Raw genomic sequence first — 22305 nt, forward strand, 5'->3', positions numbered from 1 at the left:
CAGAGCCTTCTCAGAGGGTGAGGCATGCAGACTGAGCCTGGCCAGCATATGAGGCCCTTAAGGGGCAGAGAGGCTGGAAGCTCGCAGGTGGAGGGAGGCACCGATGAGGGCTGTGAGCCTGGCAGAGCGTGCTTTCAGGGCCCATGGTTGCAGGATAGGGCTCTGTGGGTGCTGGAGTCACGCATCTCTGGCCCTGAGGTATCATGCCTCCTGTGTGGATGAGCTTTAATGCAAGGTGTTGCCCCCCAAAATAAAGCTGTCAGCCACTCGGGAGGGCCTGGAGGTGAGGTGCCCCTTTTCCTATGCTGACAGCAGGGAACCAATTCCAGCACTGCAGCCCTCTGCTTGTGTGTTGTGGGAGTCTCCTTCCCGCCCCTGACCCTGTGCACAGAATAACATGGGCAGCCACCTACCGATTTCAGCCCCAGGGGGCTTGCCTGTTGCCAGCACTTGAGCTCCTCCTACATCTGCAAAGAAAGAAACCCCAGAGCCTGGTTAGAACAGAGCTGGCTGTGGCCCTAGCCACCCAGTCTCAGAGGCCTGGGAAAGCCTGCCTCAGGTACCCCAGGAGCACAGAGGTGGGCTCCCAATTGCCATGGAGCATCTTGGAGCCTTGCTGAGACATCAGAGCTCCCTCAAAACTCAGACCAGGAACGCGTCTCCACCCAATGCAGTTCAGTCAGCTGTTCAGCAGTTTCCAACACCTGCACTCTGACCCAAGCTTGCTCCACAGGCTCCCCTGTGGCTCCCAAGGCCCTCCTTAATCCAGCAGGGCTTTGGTGCTTCTAGTTCCCCACACAGCCAGGGCATCTCCTGCCTTGGAGCCACACACTCTGCCTGGCCCCATCTTCTTTCCCTCCTTCTTTACCTGGTGTTGGCTCCATGCCACTTCCTCCCTGACTCCCCAGACCTGAGTGAGCTGACCCCAGTGTGCTCTGCAGCTGTGGTGCTTGCCCGCCATAACTGACCATGTCGATATGTAGCAACATTTACATGGCACTAGTGTGTGCCAGGCACCATCCTAAAAGCTTCTCACATATTAACACATCAATGCGTCTTCTGGCTGGTCTCACCCTGGACTGCATGGTACAGTGTCCAGCATTTGATGCAGTGCTTGGCCCGCGGGAGGCATTAATAGACGTTGGTGGAAGGAAGGAAGGAAGGAAGGAAGGAAGGAAGGAAGGAAGGAAGGAAGGAAGGAAGGAAGGAAAAGGAAGGAAAGAAGGAAAGAGAGCGTGCTGTAAGGGTCCCTCACTCTTCTAGCCAAGCCTTGAAACCTTAAGACAGGAGACACTGCTCACAAACAGGGCCGTAGAAGAGCGATTCAGACGTGAGGTCCTTGGAGAGAAATGTGCACATTTATTGGCCACTTACTTTGAGACAGATGTTTAATACTCACAGCAACAACTCTGTTAGATAAATACTGTTATTATTGCCATTCACAAAATGAAGAATGGGAGGCATCGTGGTCTTGCTAATGTACCCAAGTGCCAAGAGAAGTGGGAAACGGCAGGTCTGCACTGAGAGCCCAGGGAGGCCTGCAGACGCGAACATGAATCCAAGGAACTAACAGATACAACACCACCAAAACCATCAAGCCGCGGGGCTGCATGGACTTGGGCTGGGGATGGGCAAATGGTGAGATCCAAGCCTGAGTCTCACTTTCAAACTTCCAGGAAAAAGCAGGAGAGAGTGCTACCACTCCTGTTCCTCACAAAGGGAAGCCGGTAGCTTCACTGGAAAAGACCAGATGGTATGATGGAGGAAGCATCATAGCAAAGACATCCTCCACCCAACCCTGTCTGCTGACCACATTCAGTGATGCCCAGAGTGGCATGGTAGGTTGGAGTTCTGCAAGGGACAGCTTTGCTCTTTGTGTGTTTGGTGGAGAGAGGGATTGTCCTACTAGAGTTCAGAATTTTTCTGGCAGCCTAACTTTGTAGACTGATAAAGCTTCCCCAAGTTTTTTCTAAAGCAAAATTTCCCAGCTTTGTTCTAATCACAGATATTTTTGGAAATTCAATGACCTCTTCTCTCTTTCCCACAGATCACAAGCCCCATGTGAGCACATCTGCTCACACACACAGACACCATCGCACACAATATGACCCTGATTTTGTCTGTTCTCTGAAGCCCCAATCAGCTTCATTCCATTGTCTTATCATTTCTTTAAAACAGTCCTGCTGCTCCAGCTAGGTTGAACATCATTCCGGACATGGGGCAAAGGTTTATATTCAATGGAAGGCAGTGGGTGGGAGCACATTTCCAGATTAATGCTCCCAACCCAGAGCTGTGTGTGCTATGTCCTCACCCTTTCCTGGGACGGGACCCTTTCTGACACCTCTGATCTCTCTCTGTCTTTACTGGGCAGAAGGCAGGAGGACAGCAGAGGGCAGGGCCTCAGTGGGTGGGGCCAGGCCCCTGAGCCGCAGCCTCACCCCACACCCTCCCCCTGCCATGCTAGCATGTTGCTTGATTCCCCCTCCGGTCCTCCCTTGGTAGGCATTGCTCTCATCTGCAGCATTGGCATGGAAAATTCATGCTAGCCTGAGATGAAATCCGAGCAGAGAGGAAGGAAGGACACAGGTTAGAAAGGGCGAGAAATACAGAGAGGTACACACAGAGACGCTCAAGAGACACACTCAGGCTGTGCTTGAGTCACTCAGACCATCAACGGGAGGGAAGAGAAAGGAAGAGGAGAAAACCCTAACGTCAAAAGGCCCCAATCCTGGCCTTGGTCTCCCCAGCAGCATCACAGTTTCCATTCTCGCCAGGCTGTCCCGCATCCTTCCTCATCGGCTTCACTCCCCAAATGTGTTGCCCTGAAACCTCGGCTCCTTCTGCCCCTTTCTGTGGCTGGGACCCCTGGCTGAGCCTCAGCTCAGCCCCCAACAGAGGCCAGTCCCTTAGACACCATCCTCTATGTCTCATCCTGTGTCCCCTCCAAGCTGTGAGGCTTCCCCTAATCCCTGACCCCAAAAAGACTCTCCTCTCTGGGGTCTGACTTTGGGACTGAGTGAATTCCCACCACCACCCCAACTCCACCACTACCTTGAGTCACTTGCAGGGAGACCAACGTGGGCGGAGAACCCAGCTGTGCACTCAAAACAGCCAAAGGCCCAGCCCTTCCTGCGAGCCAGCCCCTCGGCCACTCGGCGGCAGCCTTTCCCCTCCTCAGGGAGGGAAATCCCTCCATGCAGCCCTCCTGTGCTTGGAGCTGTGACTCCACACACTCATGAGCCCTTGGGTGAGGGTGCATGCTCAGGACAGCAGCCTGGCCGGCCCTGCCCCTGCTTCCTGCTAGGGTCATGAGCTGGGGAGGGCCCCCTGGGCCGTAGACCCACTGCAAGCCTCCAGCACTGGCTGTTGTCCCCTGGCTCTGCAAAGTAGCTGGAGGATGGCTGGCCCTAGCAGGCCTGCTTCGATATCACAGCCAGAGGTCTCTGGAGTGCCTTGGTTACATTTAGATCTGTGGGAGACCCCAGGAGGAAGCCCACAAGGACCAGCAGGTGCTGCACTACACTTTCTCTGCAGGAATTCTCCGGGATCTCATGCAAGGAGGGGGAAGCTTGGCACCCACAGGAGAGTCACACGGGGCTGAGGTGGGGCTGTGTGGGGCAGGCCCCCTTCCAACCTGTAGATTTGCTGAGGCCATAATAGGCAAAGTTCTGGCCAAATCTGGCTTGACCCCCTCTGACTGCTACCACCAACTGCACGAGTCTGGCTGGCTGCCTCCCTTGAACTGTCCACACTGTGTAGGGTCAGAGAGCCAGAACACAGCCCTTGCTGCTGCCTAAAGCAGAGAGCAGAAGGCAGAGGGCTACCTCCAGAGGGCTTGCTGAGATGCAGGGGCTTTCCATAGCCTCCACCTGTGTAGCTTCCATGTGTGGTCAGATCAGCCACTGACCATGGGAGCTTTTCCTAATTTGCACAAGGCCACTCTAAGGGCTCTAGATTCTAGAGTTTCTGCTTTCTCCCTGGTGCCCCATGTGGACCTGGTACTCTGTGCCTCCCTGACAAAATAGTGGGCTCCAGCCCCCTCACAGCTGCTATTCCCATCTCAGGCATGCATCACACAGATTGCTCTGTAAGTGGCTCTCCCAACAGCAAGGAGCCCTCTGCAAGAGTGGATGGCCCTCTGTCTTATGGACCCCCAGAAACATGGGAGGGCAGCCACCCCAGTTCCTGGGGAGGAAGATGGCAGGGCTGCTCTACACAAGCTGAGATGAGCTATTTTGGAGAGCGCTGAAGGCACGGCCTAGCTTTGCCCCATCTCACTTGGAATCTGACCTGCTGAGAGCCCATCCCCAGCATCCAGGCCTCTCTGAGCTGTCCACCTGTTGGGTCCACCCTCGATGGGGGACTGGCACTCTTTGCCACCCTTATTTGGGCAGAATCGGGCTGTGGGATTCCCAGTTGTGGGCCAGTAGGCGTGCGTGCACTCAGATGTCGTTCTATAAGTATTTGAACTAAAAATAGGGAGAGGCTGCCCTAAGTATTTGTCAATGATGCCTGCCCATAGTCATCTTGGGACTTAAATGTTGCTGAATGGCTCCTAACTTTAGAGCTCATGAATTCCAACATTCTCAGCTAGAGGAAGTGGCTTCAAAAGTCTAGGATAGGCTTCCTAGTCTCTTAACAGGGCTCACACATGTAAATAAAGAGCCTGCAGGGTGTTCCCTGGGGCCCCAGGACCTAGGAGAAATCAAAGAGCAACCAAAGACCTAAGTCCCCCATGAAGGAGCTCACAGAGTGACCAGGGAGACAAGATTTACACTGAAGAAAAGATCAGAGTGTCACAGGCAAAGCTCAGCACCTTCCCCAAGCCTCAGTCTCACAAGCTGGAGGAAGTGGGAACAGAGTGCAGGGTGGACACTGGTACATGGCCTGCCTTCCTCCCCTGACTAGCACCTCGGTTTTCCTCTGAGCAACCAGAGGCCCCACAACCAGAACTCCAGCCAACCCTATTCACTGGGGAAAGGGCTTGCTCCACCTTCGAGCCTCTCTGTGGGGATCTGAAACTTCACTATGACCCCACGATGGGTAGGAGGGAAGGATATTTGGAACCAGGAGATCTGAGTCCCCATTCTGCCACCCATTGCTCAGCCAGTGGCCTTGGACCAGACACAACATGGCTCCCAGCTCAGTGGCCCCATTGCACACAGAGCATGGCTGGACAAGTCCTCGGAAGGAGTGTGTGCACAGAGTGAGGTGCAAGCAACAGCTGTCCTTCCACAAACAAGCATGCCACCACCTGAGATGGGCATCTGCCACTTTCCTAGGGGCCGTAGTCAAAGTGGGGAGCCAAGCACACTGGGAGGCACTCCACGTGACTCCCATAGGACTGGCTCCAGGGGAATGTGTGAACCCTGCCTGACCAATTAGCATATTTCTTCTTCCTGTCAACTGTGATTGGTCGACAGGTGGGGCAGATGATCCAATTCAGATCAGTGACACCCAACTCAGGGCCTCAGGGGAAACTGAGAAGCAAGAATGTCTTCTGGAGCTGAGAGCTATGGGGCCGAGGGAGGCCTGAGTTTGCCCACTGCAGGGAACCTGCAGACTGAAGTCCCTGCTGAAGAAGGTTGAGCCCAGACCAAGTCCTAAAGATACTTTGAAGCCTCTGAATCCAGCTGTGCCTGAAGCACTTCTCCCTGGACTTTTGAGTCACCTCAGTAAGGAAATTGCTTCTTTTTCTTACTCTTATGTGAGCTCAGTAATTGTCATCTGCAATCAGAGGAATCCTAATGACTCTGGTGATGGGTCCTGAGAGGGCATCACTGGAGACTGGGAGATGGGAGCAGAGAAGGCTGGCTGTGAAGGCGGAGCTATGCCACACAGTCCCACACAAGCCGGCCTGGGACCTGCGAGTCATGCAACATGCATGGCTCCAGGCCTCTGCACAGGCTGCTGCTCTCTTTGCTGCAATGCCTTTCCCTCATCCCTGTGGAAAGTGCTTATTTATCCTTCAAAGCCACTCCTCTGAAAGTCCCCCTTGCTCTCATTGGTCCAGGATCACCCCTTCCATGCATCACACTTCTCCCCTGCACTGTTGGCCCCAGTCTGCAGCTTGCTCTATGGCATGAAGGCCACAAAAAACCCAGGGGAAGCTGTTTCTCCCAAGAGCAAGATGATGCGTGAGAACTAGACTCTTCTCCTGGGGGATGCCGGGAGAGGTGGATGGGAGAAGTCTGAACTGAGTATTAAACCAAAAGTGGCTTGAAGAGATAAGATCTAGTGTAAGTACTGAGTGGTACGGAGCTTAGGATCCAAGTACAGTTCAGCCACAGAGAGACAACGGGGGCAATAGCATTTCCTCTGTTGCTCTGAGACCATGTACACTATGATGGTTCCATCTTTCAGCCCGCTGTGAGCCTTGGAGGCCCGGCTGGCACATCATGGCACCCAAGAGGCTCAGAAAAGAAACCGGATGTGTAGAGTCAAGGGAGACAGCCCAGCTATGCTTCACACAGCAGATTGATCCTGGGCTTCCCTTTTTTCATCTGAAAATGGGGATGCAGGACCCTGACATATAGAAGACTCGCCAGAGACAAATCCTGCCTTTCTGTTCATTTATCCTGTGACACCCTGCAATGTCAGTGGACCCTGGGGTCAGACTGAAACACAAGGTATACTTTTTTAAATTTAGCTCTCTTGGGTGGTGTGGGTGCTGGCAGGCCCTGCCCCTGCCTCAGGGCTCACAAATGGGTCCGCTTCTCAGGCACTCCGTGGGGCTGTTTGAAAGTGGAAATGAAGCACACCTACCCCAAGTGCAATAGCACCTGTTCAGCCCTCTCTCAAGCAGAATGCAGGGGCATAGGTGTGTGGGCCTTGGCTACACAGTCCTCCTACTTCCAGCATCGCTTGGCTCCTGCCAGAGTCTAGAGCCTTCTAGATCAAGACTTGCAGAAATCTCAGAGTTTCCATCTCAAACCCCGGAACCACCTGAGATTTCTCTTCCTCAATCACCCTCCAGTCTTATCAGAGCATGACTCTAAACAGGACGTCGGCCGACCCCTCCCATGCCTGTTTGTGGTCCTTGCTTTCTGTGAAAGGAACTAGGCTTGAGCAGAACCCAAACCTACCTGGCAGAGCTGTACAAAAAGGACACACAGGAAAAGGGAGTGCAAAGCAGTGGTGGGGTGGGGGGAGGCGAGGGGGACTCTGGGAGCTTTCAGACAACTCCTTGATTTCCATGGACTGCTCCCCCATCCACAGAAAGACAAGAAGCCTGGAGTCAGAGCAGACCACTTGCTTGGCAACTCCAGCTCAGGACCCCTGAGCCCCTGATGCTAAGGTTTCTGGAAGACAGGCAGTGATTGAGGAATTCCACACACGGCAGTCCCTGCTAATGCATGAAAGTACAATGATTAGCCAGCCAGGTGGGCCAAGGCAGGCACCTAACCCAGCCTAGGGGTGTCACAGAAGCTCCCCTGGAGATATCATTATTTAAATTAAAAACAAAAGGACCAGTTAGAGCTAATAAAGTCTCAGTGAGGTGGTAGCAGGGACTGGAATGGAACGTACCCAGACAGGGATTGTGACCAAGCAGAGGACAAGGTACAAGCAAAGGTCAGGTGATTCAAGAAGGTACAGAGGGCTTGAGAGCTAAAGAAAGAAGCTGAGCAGGGACAGAACAGCTGGGGATACTGGCGTAAGATGTGGCTGGCATTGTGGACAGGTAAGGTTTTCAGACAAGCAGAGAGGAGAGTCCCGTGGCCACTCTGCTCCCAGAGGTGGGAGTGCTTGGCCACTCATATCTTGCCTGCTACAATGCCCCTGTGCCTTTTCTCCTCGACACACGCCACCCTGGGCAGAAACTAGAAGCAGGAGGCCACGGAGGGCCACACAGAAGCCACCCCAGGCTGAGATGCACCAGGGAGCTTGCCTCTAGCTTCCAGAAATAGCATCATAATTAAGAGGGAAACAATAACAGTCGGTGACCAGGAGGTATCAAAACTGGTGCCCGCTTTGTTTTTCTTGAGCAATCTTTCCTAATTAATTCTTAAAGATTCACGCAGTGGGATTAAAACACTCAGCTTACAGAAGACAAACTGATCAATAACTTTTCAGGCTAATGGAGGGGTGGAGGCGGGGAGTTGGCCTGGGCCTTAACCAGGGCTAGGAGCTCCTCCAAGGGGGTAGGGCCCCCCGGGTGTCCCGGGTCCATTCTGACCAGGTGTGGTGACACATGTGAGCACTGAGCCACACCTGGGAAGGGGCTGCTGAAGCCTTGAGGAAGACACGGATTTCTGGAACAAGGAGGAACTTGAGGCTGTCATGATTGGGTGGACAGTGGTATCCAGGGAAGGCCAGATCAGAGACCTCACAGCCGGACACCTAAGTGACCCTATTCACTGGGGAAAGGGCTTGCCCCACCTTTGAGCCTCTCTGTGGGGATCTGAAACCTCATCATGACCCCCATGGCGGGTAGGAGGGAAGGGTATTTGAAACCAAGATATCTGAGTCCCCATTCTGCTACCCATTGCTCAGCCAGTGGCCTTGGACCAGACACAACACAGCTCCCAGCTCAGTGGCCCCATTGCACACAGAGCATGGCTGGACAAGTCCCTGGAAGGAGTGTGTGCACAGAGTGAGGTGCAGGCGGCAGCTGCCCTTCCACACGCAAGCACGCCACCACCTAAGACCGGCGTCTGCCACTTTCCTAGGGTCCGTGAGTGAAACAGGGAGCCAAGCACACCGAGAGGCACTCTGGGAAGGTGCTCAGGTCAGAAAGGAGGTAGTGCTCCCCAGCAAGGGCACAGGTCTCTGCTGTTATGAGAAGTGGCCAAGCCAAGGCCTCCCAAAGCCTGTACAATCCCAGCGAAGAGGGGCCTGGCCACTTGATGTTGGTGCTTCAGACCAGGACAGGCCTGTTTGCAGGATCAATTCTCAGGGCATGCCTTGCATAGAGAGCAGGGGAGGCTGGAAGCCGTGCAGAATAACTAATTAATGATGGTAAAGTATTGTGGAAGAGGAAAGCGTTGCATAACCGCTAAGTGGTGGGGTTATTATTATTCATGCAATATTCATACTGTGCTCTTCAGCCTCTGGGAAACATTGCTCTGGAGTCCTGAGGGACCTGACCGAGGGGAGTGCATGTCCAGGGAGCAGAGCTGTGGGATGACAGCTGTCCTGCACCACAGGGAAGGGGCCATGATGCTGCAGAGGAAACAGCAGCACATAGCCTAAACTGGAGCCCCTTAGTAAACCCATCGGCCTCCACTTACCATGACAGGCCATTTGTGAGCCCTGCGGGGCACTAGCATCCATGTTAGGAATCTCCACTCTAGTTAGTTTTTAAGGCAATTCCTGACATTTGCAGAGCCTAGAGCATGCCACATGTCTAAAGATTTAAGTTATAAATCAAGCCCCATGCACAGTCCAGCCAAAGTCCCCCTGACCCCAGGGCCCTGCAGTCCACTCTTCAAGGGTCCCTTCCAGAGGGGGAGGTGCAGCCCTGCTGCCTGCCCCCAGGGGAAGCAGGGTCAGATGGGTAAAGCAGAAGGAAGCCAGGCCTGGCCTGGGCCACCTGGAACCACAGACCCTCCAGGACCAAGGATGGGGTCTGAGTCATCAGACTCACCAGCAAGTTCCCTTACCCAAGCCCTGGCTTTTCTCCTAGAGCTCTGGGCAATGCTCAGTCCCCAAAGGAAACCACCAGGTGGAGGGGGGAAGTGCTGTTATCTGGGAATCTGGTCTTTTGGAAATTGAAATAAAAGCAGTTCCTCCCTCCCTCTCTAGTTCCCAGGGCAGCCACAAGCTGTGGTTTCCCCGACTCGGGTTATCACTTTTAGCTGCACTGAGCCGTTGCACACACACATCCCTCTCTCTTTGCCCGAGTGCTGACCTGGTTCCTAAACTCTCAAAACATTTCCTGACAAGATAAAAAAGAAAAAATTGTCTTTGCATTTGCATATATGTGTGTATGTGGGGTCCTAGAGCCAGTGTCAGGACAAAGGCCTCTCTTGGGGACAGTGGCCTCTTTTCATGGGAAAGCCCCAGGAACTGACATGACCTCTTCAGACTCGCATGCCTGAGCCTGAGTTACTGGGTCCGAGGAAGAGTCTCACAGCAGCATGGAGGGTGAACAGTCATTACAAATTGACCAAAGTGTCTTAATGTGTCACATGTGACTCAACAGTCAGGGCTCATCTGCAGTTTGGGAGGATCTCTGTTCTTTAGGACTCTAGGGTTGGCTCAGGGAGCCCCGCCTGGGTCTGCTCAGCTACTCAGGGCTGTTGCCACACAGCCCTGGCCTGGCCTGTCCAACACTGTCTGCCGGTGGGGCTAAGCATGGGCTGGCCAGGAACTGGGATGGACACCAGTGTACTCAGCCACACACCTTGACCTCAGGCCACACACTGCTTGCCTCGGGGAAGTACTGTGAGAGATGGGTGCCCTGGGGCCTCAGAAGCCAACATGATCCTGCTGGCATGGCCTGGGACTAATCCAGCCAGCCTCCCCTCTCCTGGACTATCCATTTGCCTTCTCCTAGTAAGTCTCCCTGCCTCCAACCCATCTGGGGCACTGCAGCCAGGCACTCGTCCTGTAAGGCTGTTTAAAATTCTGCAGAATGAGGCCCAATGTCCTCCCAGGGCTCATCAAGCCCTCCTCTTTTGCTGGCCCATGTCACCTCTTGTTCTCCCCTCTTGCATAACCCCAGCATTCCGTGCTGCCCTTGCCCGGGGCCTCAGCAGAGGCTGTCCTCTCTTCTCAGGAAGCCACACCACCTGTCCCTTTCTTGCAGATAGGCTCCCGGAGGCTGATGTTTCACTTCGGGCAATAATTGACTCAAACAAGTGTTAATTACTGAGCAGGTTCTAGAGTGATGGCCCAGCAAGACCAGATCTCTCCCCTGACGGTGGTGATAGTACAGAGGGGAGTGGGAGTATCTCTATGGCCCTGGAGGGGAACAACATCATCCCATGCAAAAGAGACGACATGCGAGGAGGCTGGACAGTAACCTGATGGATGTTCCCCGAGACCAGGGAGCAGGCACAACAGGGGATGGCTTGTGACAGGGCTGGCTGGGAGGCCAGTGACACAGTAAACACTTGAGTATGTGCTGGCAGCAATGGGAAGCTGCTGAAGGATTTCACTTAGGTAGAGATGTAAGCAATTAGCATTCAACAAGACTCTTCCTCCAGGAAGCCTTCCTGAATACTCCAGTTTGGATCAAGAGCTTCTCCTTTTTCTTCTGTGCATCCTTCATCTCAGTATTTAACACACTGCATTGCAACTGTCCCCCTAAGACTGTCAACTCCTCAGGTTGGAGCCTGACTTACTTATCTTCATGTGCCAGTAGACTTTGGTGAAAATCAATATTTGCTTAATCAAAGAGAAAGCTCTGGGTGTCTGTGAGTCCCAGTCCTCCGAAACAGCCTGTGGGTCCAACTCCAGGTCCTTCACCTCTTGCCCTGAAGAGTGACTTCTTGATTACATGGTCAGAGAGTTTGCAAAGGTGGGAGCAGAACTTGGCTGCAGCTGGGGTTCAGGCAGGAGTTCCCTGCCTGACCATCTGCTTCCCTCAGACAAGCAGGGGAGAGTAAGCCCAGTCCATCTCACTAAGAACCATTATCCAGTTATTTCATGGAATGAAATTTAATAAAGGGAGCAGTTCAAGCAATTGTTGGTGGATAAACAAGGGTCTAGGTGTGACAACAATGCTTATAGTGACTTTAAAGAGGAAGTGGAGATGTTTAATTTGGGAGCTTGCGAAAAGGTCTGCTGAGCATGTGTTGGCCTGGGGGGCTCGGCTTTGCAGCCGCCCCGCTGTGGCCCTCATCAGGGACTGAGGATCAGAGACTCCCCAGCAGGCACTCTGCCTACATCCCCACTCCTTCCTTCACCCCATGGGGAAGACCCCCTCAGGGGCCTCTAGAATCAAGACTGTGTGTCTGAGAGAGGTTTGCCAGCCCAGGGCCCCTCCCCAAAGAGCATTACTCCAAATCACCTATCCCCCAGAACTCATTTCAGACTTACTTTTCTGGAAAGATGAAATAGGTTTACTTTTCCCTATTCCTCTAAGTACAGCTAAAACCCCTAAATATTATATTAAAAAACAAATATAAAAAGACCCCCAAAAATGGAGAGAAGAAGGCCGACTGGCTAGGGACCTTTGGAGCCCAGGAATAACAGGGCGGTGAATTTCTGAGTTTTCTTTTTGCCTCAGGTGTCTCAGATGGGAACGGGAGAAGCTGGCAACCCTGTAATGACACTGGGCACAGACACAGAAGCCCCAAGAAAAGCCAGCTCCCATGAGCCAAAGACTGGGAAAGGCTCAGCCTAGGAAGACAAGACTTTTAGGTGATAACCACTCCACAACGGTCAAACAGCACAGAAAAAACTGTGCCCTCACCCCAAGCCCCACCCTCATCAACAGAGGCCAAGTGGAGACCTGGACTTCCACGCTCATTGGTCAGTTATAAGGAGCCCCCACTCCCCAACGAGGGTGGTGTCAGAGGGTCACATGGGGAAGAGAGGCTTTCGTGCCCAATGAATGAAAAAGTCCCTGCCCCCAGGGGTGTCAGTGGAGACCCTGTGGGATCCTGCACTTCCACCCCCTCCTGGCAGTGACAAGGCACCTCTAGGCACCTTGCGCCAGTTAGGAAAGAGTCAGGACGTCCTCCACTGCCCAGCCACCACGAGGCTACCCCCGCCCCACAGTGTCAGCAAGGGACACATGGAGAACAGTGATGAGCCTGGGCACTCCCAGCCAGGTGCTATCTGCGAGGGCCAAAGGGGAGGCCCGCACAAGCCCAAGGCTGACGTTCCACTTAGGGCAATAACTGACTCAAACAAGTGTTAATTACTGAGCAGGTTCTAGAGTGATGGCCTAGAACCTAGCCTGCACCCCACCCCACAGTAACACAGAGCCCTTCTCCCACCAGGTGTCAATGGCGGCCAGAGACGATGTCAAGCTCCAACCCTCTAGCAATTATGAGGAAATGCCTCTTTTCTCCTGACGGAATGATATCTGAGGAGGCCTGTTAAAATTGAAGATTTCAATAAGTTTCAGAGTTTCATAACATCAAATCCAAAATGTTCAGGTTTCAGTGGAAAATTATTTGTCAGAGCAAGAATGAGGACAATCTCTATTTGAATGAGAAAAAAAAAATCAACAGATGCTATCACCTAGATGACACAGATTTAGAGTCATCTGACAGAGATGTCAAAGTAGCCATAAAAATGCTTCCATGATGAATTGTGAAAACTTCCTCAACGTCACAAAGAATATCTGCAAAAGCACCTACAGCTAAAATCAAACTTCATGGTGAGAAACAAAATACTTTTCTACTGAGATCAGGAACAAAGTAAGGATGTCTGCCGTCGCCACACCTGTTCAACCTAGTACTAACGTTCTTGTCGGCCTAGTAAGACAAGGAGAGGAAATAAAGGCACACCTTTCAGGAAGGAAAAAATAAGACCAACCCTATTTGCAGAGAACATGACGGTCAACATAGAAAATCTCAAGGGATCTGAAAAATAACTCTCTTTAGAATATGTGAGTTCAGCAAGGTGGTTGGATATAGTAAGATTAACATATGCAAATCAATGATGTCTCCGTATGCTCAAAATTATACACGGAAAGAAATACTTTAAATACAACACAGCTTACGATCACTCAAAAATTATGCAGGTGTGAGTCTAATAACACAACATTGAAGAAAAAAAATCCAAAATGATCTTAATAAATGGAGGCACGTACCGAGTTCATGGAAAAATACAACATGATAAAGATGTCAAATCTCCCCAGATTGATCTATAGGTTTAATGTAATTCTCATCAAAAGCCCAGGAAGACTGTTTTTGTAGATGTACAAAAGATTATTTTAAAATTCACATGGAAAGATAATGGAAAGAGAATTGCGAAAAATCTTTTTTGAAAAGGAAGAATAAAGTAGAAGGAATCACTCTACTCCCTTGAGACTTAATGTATTTACAGAAATCAAGACTGTGTGGGATTGGCAGAAGGACAGGCACATCAATGGAAAAGAAAAGAGAACCCCAAATTAGTCCCACCCAAGTATGACCAACTGGGTTTTGACAAAGGAGCAAAGTATGTTCAATAGAGGAAGGATCATTTTTTCAACCAATAGTGCTGGACCAATTAGATATCCATAGGTTAAAAAATTACCTTGATTAAATTCATACTTTATACAAAAAAGAGCTCAAAATGGATCATAGATTTCAATATAAAACATAAAACTATGTAAATTTTAGGGGGAAATCTTGAGAACTTAGGGTTTGGTGCAAACTTCTCAGACATGCTATCAAAAGCACAATCCATGAAAAAAGAAGATTAGTAAGTTAGGCAATTAAAATTAAACATTTTTGTTCTGTAAAAGACCCTGTTAAGAGAGTGAAAAGACAAACTATAGACTAAGAAAATATTTGCAGGCCACGTATTTGACAAATGACTCATATCTAGAGTATATAAAGAACTCTTAAAATTCAACAGTAAAAGAAAAAAGTAAGCAATTCATTTAGAAAATGGGCAGAAGTCATTAGGGGAATTCTTGCCCTATCAGGAAATGTCTCTTGCCTACCTGAGGTTTCAGCCTTTTCCTTGACCTTCTGCTGACTTGCAACAGACCCTGGTGTATTCGTTTTTTGTTCCATTTGTAGAGATTTGTTTTGCGCAAAATAAAATGAATATACCAAAGATTCTTCCTCACTAAAATTCACACACCACATGATTCTGAACCATTGTCTTGGCAGGAACTTGGAACAGGGGAAAAGCTGTCAGGAAAGATTTTTACAAAGATCTCAGGGATTCAGACCCAAGGAATAAAGTGATGACTTTGACTTGTAAGATAAAAACGAATTTAATTCTCCTTACCCTGGCCTCTTCCATCTTTTCATTATAAATTAAGGGAGGAAAAAAAGACTCTGCTCCCTTCAATAACTCTGGCTCCTTCAGTGAAGAATGTTTTAGGCCCTGGAATGTAATTAAAGTGATATTGCATTTCTCTTATTATCAAGATTATAATAATACATAGATTTCAGCCGATGCTTGCCAACAGAATTAAAACGGAGATAGATGGCTGACATTTTAGATGGAATTAGAGTTCACAGGAATATTTTATATGACAGCTTTTGTAAAAGGAAGATGCAGACCTCTAATAAAATGCCTAGAAATTTCACCAGATATTTTCAATAGCTAGTCTTAGATCAATATTTTAGCAAAATTTTAAAATATTGATTGGTTGATATTTAAGTAGCAATTTATTTAGAATTGTGACAACCATAATCCAAAACCTAGTTTTAAGTTTTTTTAATCATGATAGCAAAAATACATCAGCCTTCCTCAGGCATCCCGTGCCTCCAAGTGTGGACACCTGAGAAGGACAGCGTTAGCCATGCAGTCTTCTGGAAGGGAGTGGATAATCTGAATCGAATCACCAGGGGCTATCAGGCAAACCCCACGATGAGGAATGTTCTGTGAGGAAAAAAGTGGGGTTCGAAAGCTGTGTGCTTCAAAAATATCTTTATCATAAAAGACAAACAGAGGCTGGGGGCTGTACCAGATTAAGGAAGGCTAATGTGACACAGTCGGTCACCCCTGCCATACCCCTCCTAGATTGGGTCCTGGCCTGGAGGCAAAACCAAGACTGGAAGGGACATTACTGGATCCATTGAAAATATTAGAATATGATAAATAGATTATATAAAAGTATTTTGTCAACAGTAAATTTCCTAAAGTTGATGATTATACTGTGGTATATAAGAGAGTATCTCTATTCTTAAGAAATAAACACTGATGTATTTAAGGGTTAAAGGAAACCCCATGGTATACACAATTTACCTCAATTGTTTCAGGAAACAAATCGTGTGTGTGCGTGTGTGTATGTGGAGAGAGAGAAAGAGAAAGAGGCAATATATTATCAAGCAAATAAGATAAATTATTTAAAATAGGCAGTCATATGGGTGTTCTTTGTACTATTTTTATTCTTATACTTTTCTTGAGAGTTTGAATTATTTTGAAACGAAAAAATTTTTTTAAAAGTTAAAAAGTCACTTCAGTTTTTTCAATGTCCTTTTTATTCTTGACTAAGAGTCAGTTTGGCATTAGAGCTAAAAATTCAGCTTTGGAGCATTAAAATGCCTCAGTTTGAATCCCAGCTGGGCCACTCACCTGCTACTTTAACCTATCAGTGCCTCAGTTTCCTTGTCTGGAAAAATGGACATGACTACGATAAAAGTATCTGCCTTGGGGCTGAGAAATGAACAGGGTCCACATGGGAGTGCTGAGAGCAGCCCTGGCCCATGGTCGGCTCTCAGGAAGTGAAATTTTATCACACTTTCAAGGAAGGAGTGTTACATGTAAGAGGAAGTGAATTAAAGGCCAAAATGATTCTAGCAACAACACTGACAAGCAGTAGATATTTCACCTGCAAGCTATCAAGATTAGTCAGTTATAGCAAATAAAACAGTGTGGCATGATTCAAAGAGAGACAGATGCAAAAAGTGGCACAGAAGATGAAGCCCATTAATGGTTCAGACATATTAAACGGGTACAGAATAGACATAGAATATGTTTGCAATATAGAATCATTGCAAAGCAAAGAAAAGAAAGATTATTACACAGGTGATATTGCAACAACTGATGTCCCATATGGAAAACATTAAAATTAGATCCTTTCTTTAGGCCATAAATAAAAATAAATTCCAAATAAATTAAAGATCTAATCATAAAAAATGCAACCATTTTAAAGTAAAAATAATTTTTTAAATGTTTCTTAACACAGAAAAACCAAACACACAAAAAGGAAAAGACCAATACATTTGATTATATCACGTTGAAAGACTTCTCACGGCAAAGGATGCCACAAAGATAAAAGATAAGCAACATACTGAGAGAAGATATTTGCAACACATGAAACATACAAATAATTAATATCCAGAATACTACATGAAAGACCAATAATCAAATACAACTTGGAAGAAGGGTATATAAAATGAGATATCTACAGAAAAGGAGAATGGGCTGTCTGATAATGTAGAGAAAGTAGTTATTCTCAGTAGTAATTAGGAACACACAAACTAAAATAAAAACTTTGAGATAAAATTTTATACCTCTCTGATATGTCAAGAATTGAGAAGTTGGGCAGTATCAAGTATTACTGAGTATGTAAGGAAACAGATATGCCCACAACCCCGTGTTGGAGAGCAATTTGGCCATATCTGATAAAAGGAGAATTGACACATTTCCTTTGCCAGGGGTGTCTGCTATAAAAATAGCTACAGGTGGGTTCCACGAGGCAGGGCGAGAGGGCTCATCGAAGCATCAGCCATCAGACTGCAAGTTAGAGACAACCTAAATTCTGACAGTATGGGAATGGATAAATAAACAGATAAATGACAGTGTTTCTGTGGAAACTTGTAGAGTATTTGGGATGAATGCATTTGACCCATATTATCAGAATGGGTAGATAATGCAACTTATTAACTATGCTATGGCAGATTCTTGCAAAGGTTTTAATACCTGCAAAGCAACCCAGGAAGGAAGCATAGCCAAGCCTGGGGTGCCTCTCCCTTCGGGGGAGGGAGAAAAACAGGAGGAGGAAGAGAGCCGAACTCCATCTCTTATGTTCTATTTCTCTGATGGATACATTGATTTAGCTACTTACCTTTAAATATATATCTAGAAAAAAACTTAACATTTGGTAATTCAGGGTGTTGGCTCCATAAATGTCTGTTACATTAATCTACATGTTTGAAAAATAATTAAAGAATACTCAAACACTGTTTCTTTAAAAACTTTCTACCTACTCTGCGTGGGAAAAAGTGACCTGGCTTCTCATCCCAGGGTCCCCCCCCGGTCATACTTGAGATCCTGGATGTCATAGAGGGACTAGAGAGAGAGTGCCCCATGCCCCCCAAGGCCCCTGAGGCACAGTCCTCATACACCCTGGATGACTGGCCTGGTCACCCACCTTCAAAGACCCCCATCTGCCGGCAGATTGCACTAAACAGTGCTCTAGGCCCTTCTCCAGTGAATAAAGGGGAAGCCCAACATTTTATTCATTTGCTTTCAACAGGCTGTCATGTTTGCTTTTTGTTCACAAACATTTACTTACTGGAATTAACAACATGTACAATCATTATGAAAAATACCAATACAGAGAAACTAAGATGCTATATAAATCTTTTTCCTAAGAATAGTAAAAGATAGCCGGGTGCGGTGACTCACGCCTGTAATCCCAGCACTTTTGGAGGCCGAGGTGTGCGGATCCCCTGAGGTCAAGAGTTCAAGACCAGCCTGGCCAACGTGGAGAAACCCCATCTCTACTAAAAATACAAAATTAGCCGGGTGTGGAGGCACACGCCTGTAATCCCAGCTACTAGGGAGGCTGAGGCAGGAGAATCACTTGAAATTCCATCTGAAGAAGAAGAAGAAGGAGGAGGAGGATGAGGACGAGGAGGAGGAGGAGGAGGAGGAGGAGGGATACTAGGAACCATTTGCTTTATTTCTTTCCAGTCAGTTTTTGGATAGATAACTAAACACATGCAAATTATTACTACGGAACTCTAACCTGTAACTATCACTTCATCACTTCTGTTTCATCCATGTCAGTTCATAGAAAGGCATGTCTTTCAACTAAATATATTGGGTATTGTTGGAAATACTGAAGCATAATTAGCTTAGTCAAATTCCTACTGATAGTCACTTGTTTCTGGTTTTCACTACGGTTTCAGCAGTGTTGAATAATATCCTGTGAAATATTTCGGGAGGCTTTTACCCTATTATTTCATTAGGTTATATTCCTGGAGGTGGAATTTCTGGGTGAAGGGCTATGAACATCTTACATTTTGCTTACATTGACACCCAGATTTTGCCAAATTGCCCTCTGGAGAGAGTGAATAAATGAGTTTCCTCATATCCAATAGTGAGTGCTCACCACGCTTCAAATCCCATGCTAAGTGTTTTAAATGTGGTAATAGATTTCATTTTCCCAATAGTCCGATGACATGTCCTCATCCTACAGATGAGAAAACTGAACACAGAGAGGATGAATTCTTTGTCCAAGTTTTCCAGGCTGGTAAATAACAGAACAGGGATGAACATTCAGGGAGTCTAGCACTGGATACCCGCTCCTAACCACTGTGTACCTCCACCAATAGTATATGAAAACACAAACGTGCTGTGATGCCTTGGCCCAGTGATTAAAACCTTACCTATAAAATGCAGGTAACTGTGGCACCTATTGCACAGAGTTGCTGTGGGGACCAAATGAGCTCATGCAACATCTTTAGCAGAGCACCCAGCACATTGACACGCTAAAAAATGCAAGGTGTTGTTAGTTCTATTATTATTTGTGAGACTGGACATTTTTAAGTTTCATTGTCTGTAATTCTTCAATGAATTGCCTGTTTATATAATTTGCACATTTTTCACTGGATTTCTTAAATTTAACTTCCTTTTCTTCTACCAGGGCAGACTAGTTTGTTTATCTAGATAGGTCAAAAGCAGAAATAAGAGTTACAACTTCTCTTACCTTCCACCACATCTCCAGGCAGGCACACTGCGTCTAACCACCATGCACACTCTTAATTGCTTCTTGCTGGTTCCTGCCATCCCCTCACAGTCACTGCCAAGGGCCCGTTTCCATGTGTAAAATGATGGATGTTGTGATTGTCTGTCTGTCTGACGTGCTGACTCCCAGAGGCCAAAGTCTTTGCTATCCCCTGCTTAGTGCGGACTTTAGATGGAAACCTGCCCACAGCACTAACTTTGCCCGCATTCAGGATACAATTGGTAATTAACATTTGGTAATTCAGGGTGGTCTGAATTATTGGTCTGGAGACACAAGATTTAATCTGGAGACAGACTGCTTCCCATCGAGTCTTGGCCCAGTGCAAGTTCTGCGAAGGAACATCTTTGTATATATGAGGGACATGTGCTGCCTTTTTAGGAAACAACAGTTAATGTCAGAGGGGATTTTGTAAAGCCACATGTCTCTCTCCAACTCTGTCTGTCTCCATCTATGCATATTTCCAGCCATCTCTCTACATCTCTGTCTCTCTCTCTCTCTCTCTCTCTGTCTGAGTTTCTTCCTCTCTGTCTACTTCTCTGACTTTATATTTCTCTCTCTTCATTTGGCCCTAATTTTCTTTTATCTTTGCCTCTCTCCTTTCTCCTTTCAATGAATGCATTAAATATAATTTTTAAAAACAAAGATACCTCTGAGTAGCAAAGAGTCTGCTTCACTGCATGAGAGTTTTGGTTCAACGTTAACTGTATAGCAGCATCTACAGGCCTACATGTTCTCATTCTATGTCAGTATTTTGATTTGACTTAATTAAATTTAACTTAATTATCTCACAATCCCAAAAAGTAAACATGATTATCTCCTATCTCATTGGTTCAGAAAGTTAGAGAGTTTCGGAAGCTTATTCCAGTTTATTGGCAACGCAGCCACAGTTTACACCCAGATGTTTCTAGATCCCAAGCCTGAAGCTCCGTCTGCCATGACCCTTCCTATTCTCCTTTAGCCCAGAAGCATTTGTAAGTTGCAGCTGGAATGAGACAAACAAGATCATTGCCTACTACCAGATCAAAGTGAGAAACGTCATCTGTGTAAAGGGACAGAGTTATGCTTTAGGAATCAAGCCCCAGTGGGCTAAGGCTCTCCCACTTTTCTGCCTACTGAGGTCCCCCAGTCCAGAGATCCCCACAATCCCCACTTACCCAGGAGGAAGAGGATCCTCAGCATGCTGACCCCCAAGTTCATGTTGGCGCTCTGCTCTGCTCCTGGCTCCTGGCTCCTGGCAACGCAGGCACAATGAGCCATGTGACCCAAGGCTCCGGGGACAGGACAAGGCCCACGTGACTGATGGGGAAGGAAACCGCTGCCACAGCCAGCAGGCTGTTCAGTTCCTCTCAGCCTCTCTGAATACAGGGCTGAAGGAAGCCCCTGTCGTCCTGGCCTCCACCAGAAGCTGGCTGTGATTAGGCCCACTGCACACGCTGGGGTATTATACCCAGTGTTCTCTCCTGTAAACCTCCCCACAGAGTGTGGGAACAAAGCACAGTAAGGTGTGGTTTCTTGCCCAACGACCCATGCTAGTAAGTCTCAGAGAGGAATGTGGGCAAAGCCGATCTGCCCTGCAGTCCAGACCTTGCAGTAGCCTCTGCGTTGGAGCAGGAACAGGAAATGCCCCTCCAGCCAATAGTCCAGCTTGGTCACTGTTTTTGTGCCATGGGTGCTTCTGAGTCTAGGAATGCCAATCACTCTCTTCTCAGAATAAGATTTTTAAATCCCCAAACTAAAATAGATAAGGATCATAACAGAAATTAGTAGTATTAACACATAGTTATCAAAATATTTTGTTAAACTTGCAACATAGAAATATACATGCTTCTTTACCCACACAGTAAATAGCAAGATCTGGCAGCAGATGAAACAGCTACCACCATCTCGACATGGTGATAAATGGAATCGATATTGAGAGATACCTGTAACAGCTGGAATGTGGATGGAAAGACCTGTGATTCCTACCAGGAATAAAGTTACTGGGTGGTAATATTGCTGTGGTTCTTTCACCACACTACTATTAGAAGAAGATGCTAAATGTTCCTTAGAGGTTAGAGAACAGAGATGTAATTTTTTTCCCATCCAAGTTTACAGGCCCCACGTCCAGGTCCCTAGCCTGGAGGAACCTTGGTAGTCACACAGGCTCAGCCAGCAGACTGAGGGCCACGTGCTCCTGTACTCCTTTATATCTACACGTTGTCACAATGCTTAGCTGTTCAGCCACCAACTCAAATGCGCAGGAAATGTCACTTTTTAAAATATAAATCAACTTAATGACAAATCTTGAGTCCCCCACCCAACTGAGCTGGCAGAAATTGAGCTCTTTTCATTCTTGGGCTCCCTCAGTCAAATCCCTGACAGCAGCAGCCAACACCATGAGCACTTGCCACTGTGCCCAATGCCATCCTAGCATGTGACCTGTCCGAGTCCACGCAGCAGTAAATGTGAGAGCTGGACTTGAAACCCAGGCCTTTGGCTGGCAGCCTACGCCCCTCAGGCTGCATGTGCCCTCCGTGCACAAGCACACCCCCTGCCGAGGTCCAGCCAGAGGCAGTCTGATTGCCCTGCTGCCACAGATGCCCCCTGAGTCCTTCTACATGGCTGCTCTGGTTCCTTCTGAGTTTCATATAAATAATGGACATGAGTGGAGAAGGCTGGTCATGAGAGAAGCAATTGGCTTCATTTGGGTGCCTTCAAGTTCCATCTGTCCACACTTTATTTCATGAAATTAAGATCAGTCTCCACCTGCACCAAGAAACATA

The 22305-nt window shown here is 47.9% G+C and overlaps 1 protein-coding gene across 22 annotated transcripts in view; it reads right to left on the minus strand.

Moving 5' to 3' along the window:
- TMEM273 (transmembrane protein 273) overlaps positions 1-20756 on the minus strand; it is a 33723-nt gene extending 12967 nt beyond the window's left edge. For 21 of the 22 annotated variants that reach the window (XR_006700862.2, XR_010577954.1, XM_015456031.3 and 18 more), the window contains exons 1-2: positions 20698-20756; positions 414-467 (exon numbers count right to left, since the gene is read on the minus strand). Coding sequence is in view for 20 of the 22 variants with exons in the window: in XM_015456031.3 (XP_015311517.2) it covers positions 414-467; positions 20698-20740 (97 nt within the window). In the remaining 2 variants the exon portion in view is untranslated. The remainder of the gene's footprint in view (positions 1-413; positions 468-20697) is intronic. The other variant, XM_065520715.1, reaches the window with a different exon arrangement.
- Positions 20757-22305: the final 1549 nt, after the last annotated feature.

This window comes from Macaca fascicularis, chromosome 9, assembly GCF_037993035.2.
Source record: "Macaca fascicularis isolate 582-1 chromosome 9, T2T-MFA8v1.1".
NCBI classification, from domain to species: domain Eukaryota; kingdom Metazoa; phylum Chordata; class Mammalia; order Primates; family Cercopithecidae; genus Macaca; species Macaca fascicularis.